General features: G+C 36.9%; 1 protein-coding gene across 5 annotated transcripts in view; it reads left to right on the top strand.

Moving 5' to 3' along the window:
• The window catches only part of COL14A1 (collagen type XIV alpha 1 chain), a 211,852-nt gene that overhangs the window by 136,997 nt on the left and 54,297 nt on the right, over positions 1 to 20,558 (top strand). For all 5 annotated transcript variants that reach the window (XM_058698926.1, XM_058698929.1, XM_058698925.1 and 2 more), the window contains exons 35-37: positions 4,449 to 4,526; positions 7,643 to 7,729; positions 18,162 to 18,215. In XM_058698926.1, coding sequence (XP_058554909.1) covers positions 4,449 to 4,526; positions 7,643 to 7,729; positions 18,162 to 18,215 — 219 coding nt within the window. The remainder of the gene's footprint in view (positions 1 to 4,448; positions 4,527 to 7,642; positions 7,730 to 18,161; positions 18,216 to 20,558) is intronic.

Below are 20,558 nucleotides of genomic sequence, written 5' to 3' on the forward strand. Positions count from 1 at the left end.
CCAGGCTACATTTTCATTCCCATTCACATCACAATGACTCAACCGATGAGAAATATTTTATTCTCATTTTCATGTTAACTTTTGACCCCAAATGACTTGCCTTTTGTGTTACACCCAGACCAAAATGTCCAATAATGAAAAAAGAGCATTTGTAATTGACTAAGCGTTCCCCTGGAAGGTATTACAACAAATGAAAGTAGGAGCTTTTGCACCCCTGTCTCTTTTCTCTCTTTTTTCACACATATATTTTTTATAATGTTCAGTTAGTTACAAAAGCAAAAAGAGGCTGACTCTTGCGTTAGTTGCTTAAAGTATGATTGATTTTGAACCACGTTGTCTTGTATTTTCAGGCACTCAAATATAAGATCTTTTGCCATACTATGTCTGTACTGTTCCCTACACAATTTCTACAAATATGTATGTCATTGCTTTTGGAATAAAATTCAGAGGGTTTTTTTTAATCAATCTTCAGAAATGTGCCTTGGAAAAGAAGTCCCTAAACAAAGGCTGAGGAATCCAAGCAATTACAAATACAAAACAATTATGAATAAATTTGTTGTACTCACAAAAAAAGGCTGCTGACTTCATCAAACTTGAAAAAGAAAAGACAGCCCACAGCATTCCACAAATGATAGTATTGGCTTCATTCAGCACTTAGTAGGCATTCAACCCCTTGAATAAATAAAATAAACTCCTAAGGATCCCAATAGCTCAATGGGACAGAAGGTTAGCCAAAGCTTTGTTTGTAGACATCATCCTGTTAAAGGTGATTAGGTAGTGAATGTTTATTTGAAAAACATCAAGAAAGCCTGGTCCTTACTGGGGTTCGTGACCCTTCTTTCTTTTACTTACATCTTTCCATTCACTAAAAAGCTTTTACACTGTGGGCTCTATTCAGAAATGGGGAATTTCTTAATGGATGAATGACTAACAGACTGAACTGAATCTAATACTGTCATAATGGGGTCCATTTAATAAATGCCCCAGACAAATAGCATTGTAAAGTTAGGCTGGGGTGTCTGCATTTTAAACATGAGACCAAAGATCCTTTCACTGCAAAATGAAGCACAAGAAAATGAAATGTGCTGTTCAAATCCCGACCAGAACTCTGCTTTCATCTCGTGCTTACGTTTCTTAGGCTCTTTCTTCCCAGGTCCTGATCAGCAGAATGGGGTTGGCATTGCTAGTATACCTCACAGTGGTGAGCTGAGGATTAAAAGATACATGCAAATTCCTTAGGATAGTGCCTGGCACATAGTAGGTTGTCAGCAAATGTCCACTGCTATTGTCATTATTTGCTTGGATTTTTCTCAACCAAAGTGTTAAACAGATATGATTAATGTGGAAACAGACTACTGTTACATTTCTGTCCTTGATAATACCACTTTCATTTTGATTCCATTCTTTTGGCCTTTGTATTATAGACTCCTAAACCTTAAATAATTCAGTTATGAAAGGGCTGTATATGCTTCATTAAAATAATATGTATTATTTATAATGACTGTATTCTAGGCACTGTTATAAATATCTCACTACATTAACTCATGTTACTGTTTTTTTTTCAATTTTATTTAAATCTAAGTTAGTGAACATACAGTGTAATGATGATTTCAAGAATAGAATTTAGTAATTCATCACTTACATATAACACCCAGTGCTCATCCCAACAAGTGCCCTCTTCAATACCCATCATCCATTTAGCCAATCCCCCCACCCACCACCCCTCCAGCAACCCCAGTTTGTTCTCTGTCTTTAAGAGTCTCTTATGGTTTATCTCCCTCTCTGTTTTATATTATTTTTGCTTCCCTTCCCTTATGTTCATCTGTTTTGTTTCTTAAATTTCACTTATGAGTGAAATCCTAGGATATTTGTCTTTCTCTGACTGACTTATTTTGCTTAGCATAATACACTCTAGATCCATCCACGTTGTTGCAAATGGCAAGATTTCATTCTTTTTGATTGCTGAGTAATATTCCATTGTTTATTATACACCACATCTACTTTATCCATTCATTAGTCAATGGAAATTTGGGCTCTTTCCATAATTTGGCTATTGTTGATAGTACTGCTATAAACAATGGGGTGCACGTGCCCCTTCAAATCAGAATTTTTGTATTCTTTGAATAAATACCTAGCAGTGCAATTGCTGAATCATAAGGTAGCTCTATTTTTAATTTTTTGAGGAACCTCCATATCATTTTCCAAAGTGGCTGCACTGCTGGTGGGAACTCACTTTATTGTTATAGCTATTATTATTATTACACTAATGTCTAGCTATAATTAAAGAGCTACTATTATTACATTAACTTTACAGATGAGGGAACTTGAGACTTGAACACATTACATCATCATTCAAAATGACTTTGTGAGTGATTCAAGGACTACACCCAGGCAGTTTAGCTCCATAGCCTCCTAACGTCTATGGTCCTTGAAATCTCTTTGTTGCTATTAATCATAAAAATCAGCATCCGTGTTCCTTAAAAATGTTTTAATTTTAAAAACCTATTTTTTCTTGGTTTGAAAATCTTAAAAGCCTAATTTTTTTTAAATGTGAAATTTATTGTCAAATTGGTTTCCATACAACACCCAGTGCTCATCCCAACAGGTGCCCTCCTCAATGTCCATCACCCACCATCCCTTCCCTCCCAACCCCCATAAACCCTCAGTTTATTCTCAGTTTTTAAGAGTCTCTTATGGTTTGGCTCCCTCCCTCTCTTAACTGTTTTTTTTCCGTCCCCTCCCCCATGGTCTTCTGTTAAGTTTCTCAGGAACCACATAAGAGTGAAAACATATGGTATCTGTCTTTCTCTGTATGACTTATTTCACTTAGCATAACACTCTCCAGTTCCATCCACGTTGCTACAAAAGGCCAGATTTCATTCTTTCTCATTGCCAAGTAGTATTCCATTGTGTATATAAACCACAATTTCTTTATCCATTCATCAGTTGATGGACATTTAGGCTCTTTCCATAATTTGAAAAGCCTAATTTTTAAATGATCAGTATTTTGCTGTATGGTTGCCCTCCACAGACTCAGATATCATACCCATTGGGAATTTTTTTTAATATGGAGAAAAATGAGCAGTGAGCCATGCGCATATTTCTTCAAACAACTCAACAGTTGTATATAGAAACAAACAAACAAAAACCCTGTGATGCTTTGATTCATGAATGTGCTTTCAATATTTAAGCTTTATTTTATTAGTCTTTCAAAACTCTTGGGAAAGGATATTTATAGCAAAGCACAGTTCTTTCATATTACAAAAGAAAGCCTGATTTTATTTTCTGTACTGTCAGAGCAGGCTCTTCTGCGATGCTGTCTGCATTGTTAACAACCTATTTCAGGAGTACTGTCTTCTCGGGCATTGTCATTCTCATCCAGGGGACCCCTGACAGAGACAAGTAGTATTCCTTGGGAGAAAATAAGGCACCAAAAGAGTTTCTAGAACTTGCTGAAAACACCACTCCCTCAAGGAAGGTTGTAGATGTAAAATGAAAAGATTTCACCCTTCTCCCAGCTCTGTAATTGGTGACACTTCTAATACTTGAAAATAATAGGAAGAAATATATTAGAAATGATTAGGTCATGAAGCTAATGTTAGCCCTCAATAATGTTATAGTGATATTTCTGTATATTTCAAAATGAACACTGAGTTTCACCAACATACATGAGTGGAACAAGACTAAATATTTATGGCATGATCAATGGCTTATATAAAAATAGACTTAGCACGGATTCTCACAATTCCATTTGTGAATTTGTCATGACATTTACAATGTTATATACAGTATTCCTGTGCCTACCTGTCACCCCAGTAAGGTCTTTGAGGGCAAGATTTTGATTTTGTTCATTTTCATATTCTAAAGGTTGATGTAGTATCTGGTTTGCATTATACACTAAAGAAAAATCTGTTGAACATATGCATAAGTGATTGAAGTCAGAATTCATTTGACAAGGCTTTGTGAATACCTACTACATATCACATATTATGATGGGGGCACAAAGATGAATTAGTGGTTCTCTGTTCCTTGAAGAGCTCACAGTCTAAGGAGGAGCTAATATAAATAATCATACTGTATGGTGGGTGATATGCTGTGAAAGAAACATGTGGAATGTTGTAGGATTACAGAGACACTGGTTGTAACCATGAAGACAGTACTGGCCGACTTTTAACTGAGGTACTAAGCTTCTTTGGACAGAAATGAGAGGTGAAGTTGTGATAAATAAGGGAATTTTTGATGGATTAATTATACATGAAATCTTAAGTCACTGTGTGCTTGAGGAACAAAGTTAGTTTTATATTTTGGAATGACTTTCTTATTTATTTACTGTAATGTTACGTTACAAACATATCAGTGTTGTATTATGTGATGCAGAATATGAAATCATAATTCTAGACACAGTGTGTCTATTTTTAATTAAATGACAATTTCATTTTAAATTACAGTTCCAGTTACAGATGTTTGATATTATTTGTTCCACATCATGGGCCAATAAAGACAAATGCTGTGAACTTCCAGGCCTGGTAAGAATTCTTCTTTTATTAGTAGGCCTGTTCTTTATTGAAAAGTTCTAAAATTATATTTAATTTTCTCTGAAAGTTAAATGTGATTTCATAACATTCATAACAAGATAATTCATTGTGATGATCACAATGAAAAGCCGAAGAGATTGAGAAGGAGGCGTGTCTGACATCAGCAGGATATACTGACTTACGTGATGGGGACTGCCCAGATCCAGGCGTGCAATTTACACATAGTCCAGAGGTTCTCAAATTTCCTGGTTCACGAAAACTTTAGTGTTGCAATCATTTTTGTTCATGGCACCCCTAAGCCAAAAGAAATGCCTAACAAATCTCTATATGAAGGAATTAGCTCCAAAAATCTTAAACATTGATGCTCTAAACTCAGTAGCCGCATTAAAAAAAAAACACATGAATTGAAAGCAAAAAATGGTATTTTTATTTTATTCTTAAAAAACCACATTACTTACTAATGGGATGCACATGCCTATCAAGAGTGCATGATTTTTCATATGTTAGAATCTGATTGGATGTCGCCACCCTCACTTCTTTTTTTACATTGATGTTTCCCATGGTACTTGCTTTCCATCATAGCAACTGCCAAAACCCCAGATTTGCAAGTATCTGACGTCATCAAACAGAGTATTTCAGTATCTAATGTTAAGACTGTGAACTACTTTGAGCTAGTTGTTCATATGAAGTCCTATGGGTGCCGAATATTGCTATTTCTCTTGAGTTTTAAAAACATTCACCATGCCCCTGTGAGTTTGCTAAGGTGCCCCAGAGAATCTTGACACACAGTTCTGAAATCGTAGTCATAATCTGTTCGACATATGCGATGCTACTAGAAAATCAAATGTTTTTCACATTATTAATAGCAAGTGTGGTTCATGGGGTTATACCTCTATGTATAAAACCAGATTCATATTTTAGGATCCTTGAAGACAGCGAGCCGAAATGGATGACCCTGTAGTGGTTGGGTAATAGTCATGTCTTAATAATTAAACTTGGAGAATGTGCATGGAGTAACCTTCATGAAGTCTAGAGATTTGCTTTTTTAACTACTTCCTCCAGATCACATCCTCTGTTGCAAGCATTACATTCATGGTGACTATGTTTGAGAAGGAAATACAGTTGGCCTTGAACAGTGTGGGGGTTGGAGTCATCAGCTCTCCTCCCCACTCAGGAAAACGTCTGCATATGACCTTGGACTTACCCAAAACTTAACTACTACTAGTCTTACTGATAACAGAAACAGTTGATTAACACATATTTTGTACGTTATATGCATTATGTACTATATTCTTACAGTAAAGTAAGCTAGAGAAAAGATGTTATTAAGACAATCACAAGGAAGAGAAAATATATTTACAGCATTGCACTGTATTTATTGAAAAACCAATCCACAGGTAAGTGGACCAGTGCAGTTCAAACACATGTTGTTCAAGAGTTAACTGATGGGGTGCCTGTGTGGCTCAGTTGGTTGAGCATCGGACTTTGGCTCAGGTCATGATCTCGCAGTTCATGGGTTTGAGCCTTGTGTCCGGCTCTGGGCTGACAGCTCAGAGCCTGGAACCTGCTTTGGATTCTGTGTCTCCCTCTCTATCTGCCCCTCTCCTCCTTGCACTCTGTCTCTCTCTTAAAAAATAAATAAACATTTAAAAAAATTAAAGGGTTAACTCTAACTTTCTCTTTCTTCATCAAAATTAATTTCCAAGTAAACTCTGGTGAAGAATTAAATCAGAGACACCGTGATATTATGCTTAAGCACAGATGGATTGGAAATTGGAAGCAGAAACACTCAGAATCCTATGCTGTCTCTAGCCAAATGCAATCACCACTTTTCCTAGGAAGGACTCAGGCCTGATGAGAGCTTTTCTTTTCATTTCTATCACTGAAGATAGGCCAGTTCCATAGTAGGAAGGCATGTATAGTCAGCAGCAGTGGCAAAACCATTATGGCCTCTGGTCACAAGAGGCCTGGTATCAGCCTTGTTAGGGGGCTCTTTCTGGATACTTAAGTTTGTATTTCACTCTAGCTGCCCACATGTCAGGCCGGATGTGGTAGCAGGGGGGTTTCCTGTAATGAGCTGAAAGCTTTGACTATTGTCCAACATTTAGAGAAAAGTATATACAGTATATATATATATCCCCTGCTCAACCTTTTTTGGGTTTCTGTTGTGAACATTTTAGATACTGAGATTATTTTCAACTTGATCACTTAATTATCATCTGTGTTCTATTCAGTTCCAGCTTTATTTTTCCCCAGTCTTAAATAATGATGTTTATTTTCTCTCTATCCAATGGGACTGGTGAACCCTATGAAGTTCTGTAGTGTCTTATCCCAGTGCAGGCTTCATTTTTGGCTGGTGCTTCAAATGAGATATTCACAAAGTTTTCGATAGCTGTTAGCAGGTACTCTGTCTTCATAGCCCGGTAACTCATCCAGAGATGTTCAACCGGACATTCATAATCTATCTTTAATGTCATGTGGCAACAAAACTGTGCTAGAGAAGCAAAATGAGCCCGTCCCAAAGCTTTAGATTGATGCTATGATGTTTCCTAATTTCAACCACAGAATGTGAGTCGTAATTAAAGTTGCTGTGGGGAATTGACAATACATTTAAGCACTGTTTTTACTTTGTTTTGTGTGTTTTAGTGTAGATGCAGTTCCGAGTGACTATTCCAACACATTTTTTTTTATCCTTTTGAAAGGAAAAAATATCCTTTGAAATAGAAAAAAGAAAATTTTCAAGACCTGTAGTTCATAGAGTACTCCTACTCAAACTGAGGGAAATAGTAACCAGGAATTTTTTCTGCACCCACTTCTGCCTTTCTTTCTTCGCCTGCATTTCATTTTTCTTCACCTCCAAGCTCATTTTATCAACGTCCTTTGGTAAGGGTGATGATCAGTGACTCACTAGACACTCATTCATTTTTCTTTAAGAAAAATATTTTGTGAGCAGGAGAGAATATTCTTTGCCTTTCCACACCAATGTTCACTTAAAAGTTTTTTTTAAGTGTCTTAAATCAAAGTGTTTTCCTTGATCCATAAAGCCATTGTATTGTCTTGTTAACAGTTATGGTTTGGTTGTGTTTTTTTTTTTTTTCCCCTCTCAGAGGGATGAGGAGACCTGCCCGGAGCTACCACATTCCTGCTCCTGTTCTGAAGTCAATACAGGGACTCTGGGACCAGCAGGTCCACCAGTAAGTCTTGCCTAATTTAGACTTAAATGTTCTTTAGCAATATTTATAGCTATTATCTGTTGTGTGTCTAATATGTGTTTGCCACCATGCTAATAAACATATACTTAATTCTGTGAGCAAACTGAAGCACAGAGATGTTAAGTAACTTGCCTAAAGAATACATCTTTTCTTCAAATCCAGGTCTCCATGACTCCTACAGATGACCCTCTTTAACCTCTATAGCATACTTATCTCTCAAATGGTTATGTATTTCAAAATCTCCCCTTTAAACTCCTGTGGTTCATTTTCAGTGTGAATGTTTCAAAGATTGGCCTTCTACTTGTAACTTTAAGATTTGCATACCCTCCCTTTGCCCATTCTGTATTACAATTGATCCATGAGGAAAATTCAGCAGGAAAATTACCCTATCTGAACATGAAGTTCCCCACCACTGATGGGAACTTCCTGCAAAAAAGGAGAGGGGAGGGGCACGTGGGTGGCTTAGTCGGTTAAATGTCTGACTTCAGCTCAAGTCACGATCTCACGGTTTGTGAGTTTGAGCCCCACGTCGGGCTTTGTGCTGACAGTTCAGATGGCCTGGAGCCTGCTTCAGATTCTGTGTCTCCCTCTCTCTCTACCCCTCCCCCACTTGCACTCTGTCTCTCTCTCAAATATAAAACAAAAAAAAAAATTTTTTTAAAGAAGAAAAAAAAAAGGAGAGAGAAGGAGATTGGCCAGGGTGAGGGTGAGGGGGGAGGAGGAGGAAGGAAGGAGGGAGACAAAGAAAAACATCTTTGTAAAACATAAAATGTATGTAATTGCACTATGTGGGTCTTCGGATTTGCCATGATGAATTTTTCCATTTAATGTGTTTAAGTGCTCATTTTATGTCTAATCGCCTAAACTGGGGTTATCAGTGTTTCCTTGAGATGAATATGATATAGTTGGTCTGTGGCTAGGAAGTAGCTAATGGATCAAGGCAGAAAGACAAAGGAAGCAGGGAGAAGAATCACAAGCAAATAAAGAAATCCAGACCTTGCAGGAGGAATGTTCTGATGCCCGAGCAGCCCTTGCATGCTGGCCTGCCAGAGGAGGTGGCCCCACCAAGATGCGTGCAGGAGATCACTCAGACTGACCACTGGCTCACAGTGGGAAGGTTCACTCCAGTGTGGCCCCACCACCATGGTTTTCCTTCATCTGTGCACCACATTTCCTGAACTGAACAAAAAGGAAGAGAACCTACTGAATGTATCTGAAATATATCCCAGCAGTTTCTCCTTTACCTTTGGCACAGAGAACATTCTTTCAAGTGCAGATGTGGAACCCAAATCCCCCCCCTCCTTTTTTTTGGAACAGGAGACTCTTTATCCCAAAGAAGCAAATATGGAGTGATGGTAAAAGCATTAAGTTTAAATCATAAAACTGGGCAAATCTTGGGGCACCTGGGGGACTCAGTCGGTTAAGTGTCTGACTCTTGGTTTCAGCTTAGGTCATGATCTCACAGTTGTGTGTTCAAGCCTGGTGTCTGGATTCTCTCTCTCTCTCCCTCTCTCTCTCTCTGTCCTTCCCCCCCCACCTCAAAGTAAATAAATAAACTTTTAAGAAAAGGCCGGGCAAATCTTTGAACCACAGTGAATCTCCATTTCCTCATGTGTCAAATAGCACCCTTCTGTGATGTTATGAGGAATACATGAGAAAAAGTGTATGTAAGTATTCTGTGTATTACAAAATTTAAATCAAATGAGGGGCCTGGGTGGCTCAGTTGGATAAGCATCTGTCTTCAGTTCAGGTCATGATCTCAAGGTTCATGAGTTCGAACCCCGCATCGGGCTCTGTGCCGTCAGATCCTCTTCCCTTGTCTCTCTCGCCTCTCCCCCACTCATTCTCTCTCTCTCTCAAAATAAACACATAAACTTAAAATAAAACTTAAATATAAGGAGTGATCTTTAGTTTAATGTTGGAATTAGAAACATAGATTTATTTTCAACTGTGTAGCTTGCTTTTTTTTTAACCCAAAATCATGTCTTTGAACTTTATCAAGGGTAATGCACATTGTTCCATTATATAAACTACAGTTTATTGACCCACTACTGTGGAGTATTTGCCTACTGAACATCCTTTGTGTGTCTCTGCAAACATAAGTCGAGTGCTCTTACAATAACACTTAGAATCAGATTTGTTGTGGAGAATAGGGATGGTGTACCTTCAGCTTCATGAAGAAGCCGCTAATTGCCTTTCAGGGTGGTTGTCCCAATATCTTTTCCCACAAAATCTAGAAGAGTTCTGGCTTTCAAGCATCTCACCAGCACTGTCTGTTGTTGCCAAACACAAGAACTTTTGCTTATCTGATGACTGTAAAACTCTGTGTGGCTGTTATTTGAAATAAGACTTTCCCTCTCTGCTAGTGACATGGGGCAGTTGTTCATTTGTGTCCTGAGCCATTTGGATTCCTTTTTTTTTTTAATGTTTGTTTGTTTGTTTGTTTGTGAGAGAGAGAAAGAGAGAGAGAGAGAGAGAGAGAGAGAGCCAGCAGGGGAGGGGCCAAGAGAAAGGGAGAGTCCCAAGGAGACTCCATACTCAGTGCAGAGCCAGATGTGGGGCTCAATCCCATGAACTGTGAGATCATGACATGAGTCAAAATCAAGAGTTGGATGCTCAACTGACTGAACCACCCAGGTGCCCCAGATTTCTTTCTATATAAATACCTGTTTATAAACTTTTTTCTTGGTTTTGTCATGCAGGTTTTTTGCTCATTAGTATCTAAGAGATTTTATGTATTCTGGACACTAATCTTTATTAATGAAATGGTTTGCAAATATCATTTCATGGTCTATGGCTTTCTTGTTGTTTATGGGACTTTTTATTGTCTGTACATTTTAATTACAGTGTAGTGAAACTTAAGATTTCTGTGAACTATCATCCTTTACGTCTTTTTTTTATTCCTCTTTTAGCCATGATTTACTTAAAAGTGCCTTTTTAAATTTCCAATTGTATGTGCACTTTTTACTGTTTTCTTGGTGGATTAATTTTATTGTACCTTATCATGGAAGATAGTCTATATAGTACCAATTTTTTGACATTTGTTGATTCTTTGACATTGCCTTGTGGTCTTGGTCAGGTTTTACAGATGTTCCATGCATGTTCTAGAAGAATGTGTGTGTTCTAATTGTGGAGTTCAGAATTCTAAGTATAAATGCCCAGTAAATCAAATTGTAAATTGTGTTGTTAGAATCTCCTTTGTCTGCATTATTTTTTTATCTTTCAATTAGTGACATAAGTGTTTAAAGTCTTCTACTTCAGTGTCCTTCTGTCAAATTTTGTTTGTAATTCTGCATTGTATATCTTGAGTTTGTGTTACAGTGTGCAAAAAACTGAGAACAACTTGCTATATCAACATTTCTTGCTTGACTTATTTTCCTGGTAGGTATTTTCTCCAGCCTCTTAGTTTCAGCCTTTCCATGTCTTTATATTTGAGATGTGTTCTCTTTAAATAGCATATGGTTAGATTTTGTTTTCAATCTGGTTTTGCAATCTTCCTTTTTAGAGTTTAGTCCATTCTATTGTTTTTGATCATTAACCTCTTGGGGCAAATATTCCTATATCCATCTATCACCGCAATTTTTGCTATTTGTCCCACATGATATATGTGTGGATTTCTTGGTTTGTTGAAGATTTATCTACTTTTTGACTTTCTGTTATTATTCTCATTCTTTTCTCCCCCCCACTAATTCAGAAATTATTCTCTCTATAGCTGTTTTTTCAGTAGTAAACCAAGAGATTTTAACAAACATATTTAATGTGACAAAGTCCAAAATGAACCATAATTTCTACCCTTATTTCAAACAACACAATATTCTTGGAATTTTTTTCTCTTGGATCATCCTTTTTATAATTTATGTGCTGTTGCTATCTGGTATTTTAGTACTTTTTTAACATCACAAATTAGACATTTTATTATTATTTGTTATAAATTAATATGTGGTAAGACTTGCTCCATATTTGCTATTTCTTGGCTTACAATATCTTCTGGTATCATTTTAATTTCTCCTGGAAGACACCCCTTGGGTATTCCTTTAATGAGAGACTATTGGTAGTAAATTTTCATTTTTTGTTCATCTTAAAATGTTTTTATTCCCCATATTATCAAAAGATAGTTTTGCTGGTCGTTACAGAGATTGTTAAATGCACCCCCCCACCCCGTATTCATTGCCATGGCTTCTTTTTCATAGTAGAATTCCCTGAGTTTTAGCTAAGTACATGGCCATTCAGCTAGTGACTTGATTTCCTAGCATCTATTCAAGTAGGTATGACCTTATGACTAAGTGCTGGTAGTGAGAGGAAAGGTGTATGTAATCACCCTAGACATTGTTCTTAAATGAAAATGAAGGGCCCTCCTTATCCATGCTTACCTTTCTCAACAGACTACTGTGGGAACTTGTGGTAGGGAGTTCACTTTGGTAAGCAGTGTCCTGGAACAGAGAAGAGCAATAAAAGGAAAGCAACAAAGCTTCCACATTGTCTTACACCGTAAGGCTTCTCTACTATACTGAACCATTATCAGCTCAGATGTTAATATAAGAGAATAATAAGGCTCCTGTCTTGCTTAAACTTTTTAATATTGACCTCAATTAAAGCAGTCAGACAACTTTCCAAACTAATAAACAGGAAGATCTTGGTTTCAAGATCCCTTTGTCTTTAGTGATCTGAAGTTTCACCACAGTATGTTTGGTGTGGGGTTTTCATGTTATTATTCTGCCATTTTGGAAAATTTATGACTTCATGGCTTGAATACCAGTGTTCTCATTAAATTTGGAGTTTTCTTAGTCATTATCTCTTTGAAGATTGCCTCTCTCCTGTCATCTCTATTATGTTTTTCTGAAACTCAATTAGAAGTACATTGTAACTTCTCATTTTACTGTCATGTCTCTTAACCTTTTTTACTCATTTCTCCTTGTGTTTCCAGGATTCATTCTGTGTAGTTTCTTCAAATTTACCTTCTAGTGTACTCTATGTTTAGCTATGTGTCATATGCTATTTAACCTATCCATTGTATTTCTGATCTTGATGGTAATATTTAGCATATCTAGAAATTCTGTTTGGTTCCTTTTCAAACCTTCTGGGCATTTCTTTTTGGTTGTTGTTTGTTTGTTTCAGGAGAATAATTTAGTGATTCATTACTTACATATAACACCCAGTGCTCATCACAACAAGTGCCTTCCTTACCACTCATCACCAATTTAGCCCATCCCCCACCCACCTCCCTCCATCAATTCCCAGTTTGTTCTTTATTGTTAAGAGTCTCTTATGGTTTGCTTCCCTCTTTTTCCCCTCGTCCCATATGTTCATCTGTTTTGTTTCCTAAATTCCACATTTGAGTGAAATCATACGGTATTTGTTCTTTTCTGGCTCACTTATTTCACTTAGCATAATACACTCTAACTCTATCAGCATTGTTGCAAATGGCAAGATTTCATTTTTTCATGACTGAGCAATATTCCATTGTGTGTGTGTGTGTGTGTGTGTGTGTGTGTGTGTGTGTGTATTAATTATCTTTATCTATTCATCAGTTGATGGACGCTTGGGCTCTTTCTATAGTTTGACTATTGTTATAATGCTGCTATAAACATTGTGGTGCATGTACTCCTTTGAATCTGTATTTTTGTACCCTTTGGGTAAATACCTAGTAGTGCAATTGCTGGGTTGTAGAGTAGTTCTATTTTTAACTTTTTGAGGAACCTCCATACTGTTTTCCAGAATGGCTGCACCAGTTTGTGTTCCCACTAACAATGTAAGAGGGTTCCCCTTTCTCTGCCTCCCTGCCAACATCTGTTGTTTTCTGAGTTGTTAATTTTAGCCATTCTGACAGGTGTGAGGTGGTATCTCATTGTGGTTTTGATTTGTATTTCCATGATGATGAGTGATGTTGAGCATCTTTTCATGTGTCTTTCAGCCGTCTGTATGTCTTCTTTGGAAAAATGTCTATTCATGTTTTCTTCAAACCTTGTGGGCATTTCTGTAGTATTTCTTCTTTTGTAACACATCAAAACTATTTTTTTCTTTCAGTATTTTAAATACAGTTTATTTTTTTAATCTGATCATTTCAATATCTGCATTGTATGTGGTTCTGATTCTGCCATTTTTTTCCTGCTGATGTTATTCATGCTATCTTGTTTTCACATGTATTTTGTGAATTTTTTTTGGGTGGGGGGTGTATATTGGAGTTTCATTAGATCCTGACAGGCAATGTGAATTCTGTCTCTAGATTGTATGAGAATCAGCTTCTGTGTAATATTCTTTAGTAGAAATGTTTCTTACTCCTCCCATAGCTAAATTGGAAACAACATCTTTGTCATCCACCTGCTAGTTTTTGGGTTTTTTTTTCCTAGCTGATTCACAGTGCAGCCTTACAAATTCCTCAGCTTTAAAGAACATTTAATTTTCCACCCTGCCCCCACTTATCATAGGCCCTAGTTCACATTTCCGTGTTTTGTGTGAGCTTTAAAATACAAACTTTGCAGCAAACCTGAACCATTTTCCCCATGCTCCCCCAGGGCGATCTCCGTGCACATGTCTGCTTCTCTGTTTTTGTTTGTTTGTTTGTTTCTTCTTCATTCCTAGTGCTTATCCGTTCAGTTCTTAATTATAATAATGTTTATTTTATTTTAAGCAGCATTAATAAGCTTTTTTAGCTGGAGGGTTTTCACATTTTTTTCATCTGTGATACTGCTGGAACAAGTTATAAAATATTTACATATGACTTAGAGTCAAACTTTGTAATGAGGAAAAGAGCAGCAGAGAAGCAAATGGGAAGAGTTGAGCTCTGACTTGGAGAGAAAGATGTAAATTAGGAGAAAAACTATTGAAATATTTGAATGTTTAAAGTATAATAAACTATACTTTTATAGTTTATAATATAACTTATAATATAAACTATTCAAGAGATAGTATCCCAAACAATATGCAATAAGCCCCATCTAATGATTTAACATAGTTGTGATTATTTTCTCATTCAAGAATTTCCACAATGGTGTTTTGTGCCAAGAAAGCTATAAGAGAGCTACAAGAAGGCATGGGTAAAAGAACCACATTTCCTTGGCCTAGACTAATAACCCTTTTTTATTAAAAGGATAGAAGTTAACATCCAAAACAATATGTTGAATTCTTATGTGCTCAGTGATGAAGATTAGGGATAAGGTACAAAGTAAGTTCAAAATATAAAAAGGTTTGGGGTGCCGGGGTGGCTCAGTTGATTAAGCGCCAGACTTCAGCTCAGGTCATGATCTTATGGTTTATGGGTTCGAGCTCCACGTCAGGCTCTGTGCTGACAGGTCAGAGCCTGGAGCCTGCTTCGGATTCTGTGTCTCCCTCTCTCTCTGCCCCTCCCCTGCTTGTGCTCTATCTCTCTCTCTCTCTCTCTCAAAAAATAAATAAACATTAAAAAATTTTTTAAAAAAGAAAAGAAATATAAAAAGGTTCTAGGCTTTTAGACGTGGTGCCTTTGGTGTGAATATCCATGAGTCACTGGAACAAAACCTGTAGTTAAAAACCAATCATTGAAAATGCGCAGACAAGAAGAGTGGTGCCAGAATGGTATATTAATTGGGGTGCATTGGGCTTGCTGCAAGGAACATACGATATGACTGACACAGTGGTGTAAATCATTGGGACATTGAGACATTTATTGTTCTCACAGCAAAAGCTGTAGAGGTGGATGATCCCAAGGCAAATGTGGCTGCTCAACAAATTCATCAAGGACCAAGCTTGTCCCAGCTCCCCAGTTTCCTTTCGATAGGCCTGTGGCCTCTTCATCAAATTGGCCCAAAGTGTTTAATGTGCCCATTCTTGGGTGCAGAAAGGGGGCTGGGCAAGCAAATCTATCTTCTTTAGCCCTTACAGTAGGAGAAATAAAATGGAGAAGGGAGTCAGGAAAGATTCTTTGGTAGCCAATCAACAGTCTGCCACTCTGAGGAAAAAGATTTGCATCTCATAACAGTGAAAGGTGTGGTATCCAAATATATGAAGAATTTCTGCACAATAAAAAGAAGACGACACTCAGCCCATTAGAGTATATATAATAGGTAAAGAATATAAATAGGGAGTCGCACTGAGATAAAATGCAAATGGGCAAATGTTATGAAAAGATGTTCTGTGATAGTAGTTTCAAGGGAAGTGAAAATTCAAATAAGAGTAAAATATTATTTTTACCTTAGTTTGGTCAAAATGTAAAGTTTGACAATATTATAGGAGGAGAAAAATAATTTTCCCTCTACCCTTCTGGGTTCTTGGCTAAGATACCCCTGTTATAAAAAGACAGACGAACAGGAGAAAAACAGTCAAGAGTTTAATAAGACATGTATCTCTTGAATACATGGGAGATACCCAGGAAAGCTGAGGAGCCCCCCAGGGTAGCTGAAGCCATCACTTTCAATGTCTTCTTCAGCTAAAGAGACAAAAAGGTGTTGGGGGTGGGGATTATTACCAGGAATGGCATAGCAAATGAGGGTGAGGCTGATGTGCAGACCCAAGTCTCTGCTTTCTTCATAAGTAAGTTTCTAGAGATTTAGAGGCATCCCTTCCTTCCTGGTAAAAAAAAGAGAAATGGAAATTTCCCTTATAAATGTAAATGCATAAATGTAAATGTCTCTTATCAAACTTTACTAGATTTTTGGTTTTCAGGGTTTCTCCTGAGTTTCTTAAGTAATCAGACTAAAATAATCCTTATGCCAGAGAGGCATAGTGTGAAGTACCAAATCCCACTCCCCTTCAGTATCAAGTGGTGACTAAGGTTTAGAGAAGCAGGAACTCTCTTAAACTCTTGGTCGATGAATTAAGTAGCACAGCTCTTTTGGAGCACAGCTGGAAAATATATCTGCTGATCTGCACATTTCATTTATAATTCTACTTGTTGATATACTAAATATTAACATTTGTTCTTAAATATTGAGGTTTATATTTAAAGGATGTATAAGGATGTTAATTATAGAACTGTTTAAACAGCAAAAAAAAAAAAATGTGCAAAAAAACCCCTACATTTCCCATAAAGAAGAATGGTTAGACAAACAATTATATAATCCAAGGTTTGGACAACTATGCAACTCATTCAGAATGAGCTAAATCATATGTTATGTCATGGGAAAAATCTCCAAAATACATGAAGTTAAAATATGTAAGTAAAATATGAGAAATATGTAAAAAGTGTGATATCATGTATGTAAATTCTAATACATCATGTAATAGCACAAAAATACTATAGGCAATATTCTCTATAGATACATGTACACATAAAATGCAATTTTATAATTGTATTTTAAAAGTCTGGAAAATAAGCAACCTGGTGTTATTGGGGAGGGGAGTGAATTTAAGTGGTGAAAACAAGTTGGAAGAAACCTTGAAAGGTCTCCTGATCATTCTTTCCCCACGTGCTGTAAGCATTCCACTGATGGTAACAAAACGCTTTCTGGTAGTCGCATCCGTAGCAGGAAATGAATTAGAATCACACACTGAGAAAGTTATTCCATTTTTAATGAGCTTGTAACCCTTCTGCTCAGGTGAAAGAGATATTCTGTATTCTTACTCACCTCCCTTTTTAACAGAGCAAGTCCATGGCTCGCAGACTTCAATAGGAACAAAATCTAGCTAAATTTAATAGCATTATTTATAGTATATTTTTAAGGTTACCTTCTATTCTTAATAAGTAATACGTTTTCCCCTTAACTTTAGAACTATAATGTTTGCTTTTAAGATCAGATTTAAGTGAAATAGTGAGTCAGTTGAAAAATAGAGTATAAATGGACATATGTATTTATGCACATATATACAAAGACTGTGTTCACAAAGAATACATATACACATACTTACATATGTACATATGTATGTACATATATATCTAGATAAAGAAAATGCTATTAAGTAATTATGCAGATATATTAATAGGGCAAAAATATTAGGGAAATTCAAATAACTGAAGTTTCAGTAACACTAATTAGCCTTTTACGGTGTAAATAAAATTAAATTGTTACTATTTTTATAGTATATAATAATATATGGTATATATATCTTTTATAATTTAATTGAAGAATCTCAAAGTTGTGGTATAAGACACACGCAATTTTAGATTAGCAGTGTACTTTATTATTTTGCAGTGTACTTTAATTTTATTATTTGCATCCATTAATAGCAGTGGTCTTACACACTGAAGTCCCAAATACTGTAAGTTTTTTTTAATTTGAAAGGATTTGGCATTGAAAGCTTTCTCAAAGTATGAGATCATCAGCAGGAAGAGGGGAGTCTGGCAGGTTTTCAGTAAAGGATCATAATGAACATATACCATTACACAATGAGCTGGCCTTTATTCAAAATAAGAAATTACATAATCCATATTATTGAGGAAAATGGATGAAATATGCTGCTTTAAGACTTGTCTTTGTGCTAATAGTTAACATCTGTTTGCCAGGGTGGTCCAGGACTCCGAGGACCAAAGGGCCAACGAGGTGACCAGGGTCCAAAGGTAATGTTCTTTCTGTCTCTCTGCATCTCTCATAACTGGCAATAATGTAATTTTGGAGCCTAGTACCATCTACCCTTTGTGATCCAAAACTCATTATATTTTTATGAAAGTTGTATCTCAGTCTTTTCCCTTATTCTTAAAGACTTCATTTTTTTCATAAAAATATTTAATAACTTAGTAAAAGAAAGGTTTGTTTCTGGGTCAAAAATCGGATGTCGATGTTCTGAGTGGTTTAGTTTCCAAGGTAGTATTCCCTCGTGTGTGTTCTGCTCTTCCTCGACCTGCAACAAAGTAAGGAGAAAACTGAATCACAACTAGGGAGCACTGCATCCCAGGTGATTTCTCAAGTTTTAGAGTCCTCCTCCCTCCCCACTATGTATAATCAAACACACAACTCTATTTTCCTTTCTCGCTGCCCAGGGCCACCAACTGTGCTGGTTTAGGCCATGCACTGCACAAAGGCACCAGCTAAGAAGGCCAAACCATGCCAAGCCATGTCCAGGGACACGTTTTACTACTTTGCACAAAGGTGCCCTAAGGGATGGGCAGGAGCCCAGTCAGTAATTGAATTCAGGCCTCACCATCTTCTACCTGGCTTTTGGCAAATCTTATAACTGGTCTCCTGGCTCTAGTAATTTTGATTTTCTGACTGATTCTTCACATCTGCCCCCAGATTTATTTCTTTAAATTTCTGATAGGTCATATCATACTTTTAAACTTGTAGTCATATGTTATTGCCTTGAGAATACAATTCACCTTCCTTGGCACAGCATTCAAGGCCCTCTATTATTTGACTCCTTGTTTCATGTTCACCCTGTCGCCCCACATGATCTCCCCTCCACCCACCTTGCTTGACTCACTGACTTGTTTGGTCACTTACTAAATTTGCATGGTATTTATTCATGGTGAAGAGAACATTGCAAAAATGTTTACTATAAAATTGGAAACAAATGAAGCAAGGTGAGAGATAATATGGGGTGGGGGGGAAGAAGTAAATGAAAGAAGACTGAGAATAATCAAGCACTAGTCAACTCAAGACTCAGTCCATGAGATATCTCCTTTTTTGTTTGTTGAAATTTCTGAGATTGTGACACATATCTTAGGCATAGACTTGATGTTTCTTATGGTGCTACAAGGAAGGCTAGTGATTTGAGGGCCTCTTCTCAGACAGCAATACAGTGGGTCTTCCTCGGTTCCACCCCAGGGCAGTGCCCAAGAGCCCATGTACATTCTGGCTTCCTGTTCCCATTGGGATCCCAGCACAATCCCATTGTCTTTCCAACGTTCCCTCTGGATGGTGTTTCTGATCATGAAGACACATTAGGAGTTCAAAGATGTTTGATGATCCCAACATTTACCCCTTACCTCTAATAATCCATTTATTAGACCACTGGACCACTACTGATGTGGCTATTTTTATATAATGATATTGATGAATCACAGATACAAATATGAAGTGGTTTTAGGAAAAGGTCTTGTTGGACAAAGGATGCTCACATGTCCACCAATGTGGTAGTGGAGGAACAGATAAAGTACACCTTCCACTTGGAAAGCCCCACTCTGTATTATTTTCCATTTTGTGGCTCCATATTTCAGTTGTAGCAAGCAGATAAAAAGAATTTAGAACCACAAAGCAGCCATGCTGTTGATCTCTCTGCGTTGTCTTTGTCTCCTACCGTCCAGAATGAAATGAGACCCTTATTTGCTGCCTTTCTGCTCCATTCTCCATTCCTCAATATATTTAAGTGACATATGATTAAATGATTGCAAGTATTAACTAATATTTGTCAATTACCAGCTTGTCTCTTCCATATTTTTAAATCTAGCTACCTTGGTCTCCCCTCCTGTTATATACTATGTTTCTTTTAAGAATAGTTTTCATTCAGTTTCTGCATTCTACTTATAAAATAGTTCTTTTTTTTTTTTTTTTGGTGCATAAATGTTCATAGCGCCTTTATTCACAATAGCAAAAAACTGAAAACAATTCAAGTATTCACCTGCAGGTGGATGAACAATTTTCTATATTCATGCAGTGGATACTACTCACAAATCAAAAGGAACAGACTATGGAAACATGCAATGAAATGTATGAACCTCAACAACACTCTGCCACACAAAAGAGGCAAGAACCAATGAAGTGTATAGTGTATAATTCCATTTCTGTACAACCAGCATCATACTTAACCTGCAGATGATTTCTGTTCCTATAAGAATTCTGTAAAATTGTCATGAAGGCCACCAATTACCTCCTTGTAATCCAATCCACAGGCTATGGTTTAATTCCTGTCTTACTTGAGATCTCTACAGCATCCGGCATGGTTGAACACCTCTCTCTTTGAAATG

The sequence above is a fragment of the Neofelis nebulosa genome, chromosome 14 (genome assembly GCF_028018385.1).
Source record: "Neofelis nebulosa isolate mNeoNeb1 chromosome 14, mNeoNeb1.pri, whole genome shotgun sequence".
Taxonomy (NCBI): Eukaryota; Metazoa; Chordata; class Mammalia; order Carnivora; family Felidae; genus Neofelis; species Neofelis nebulosa.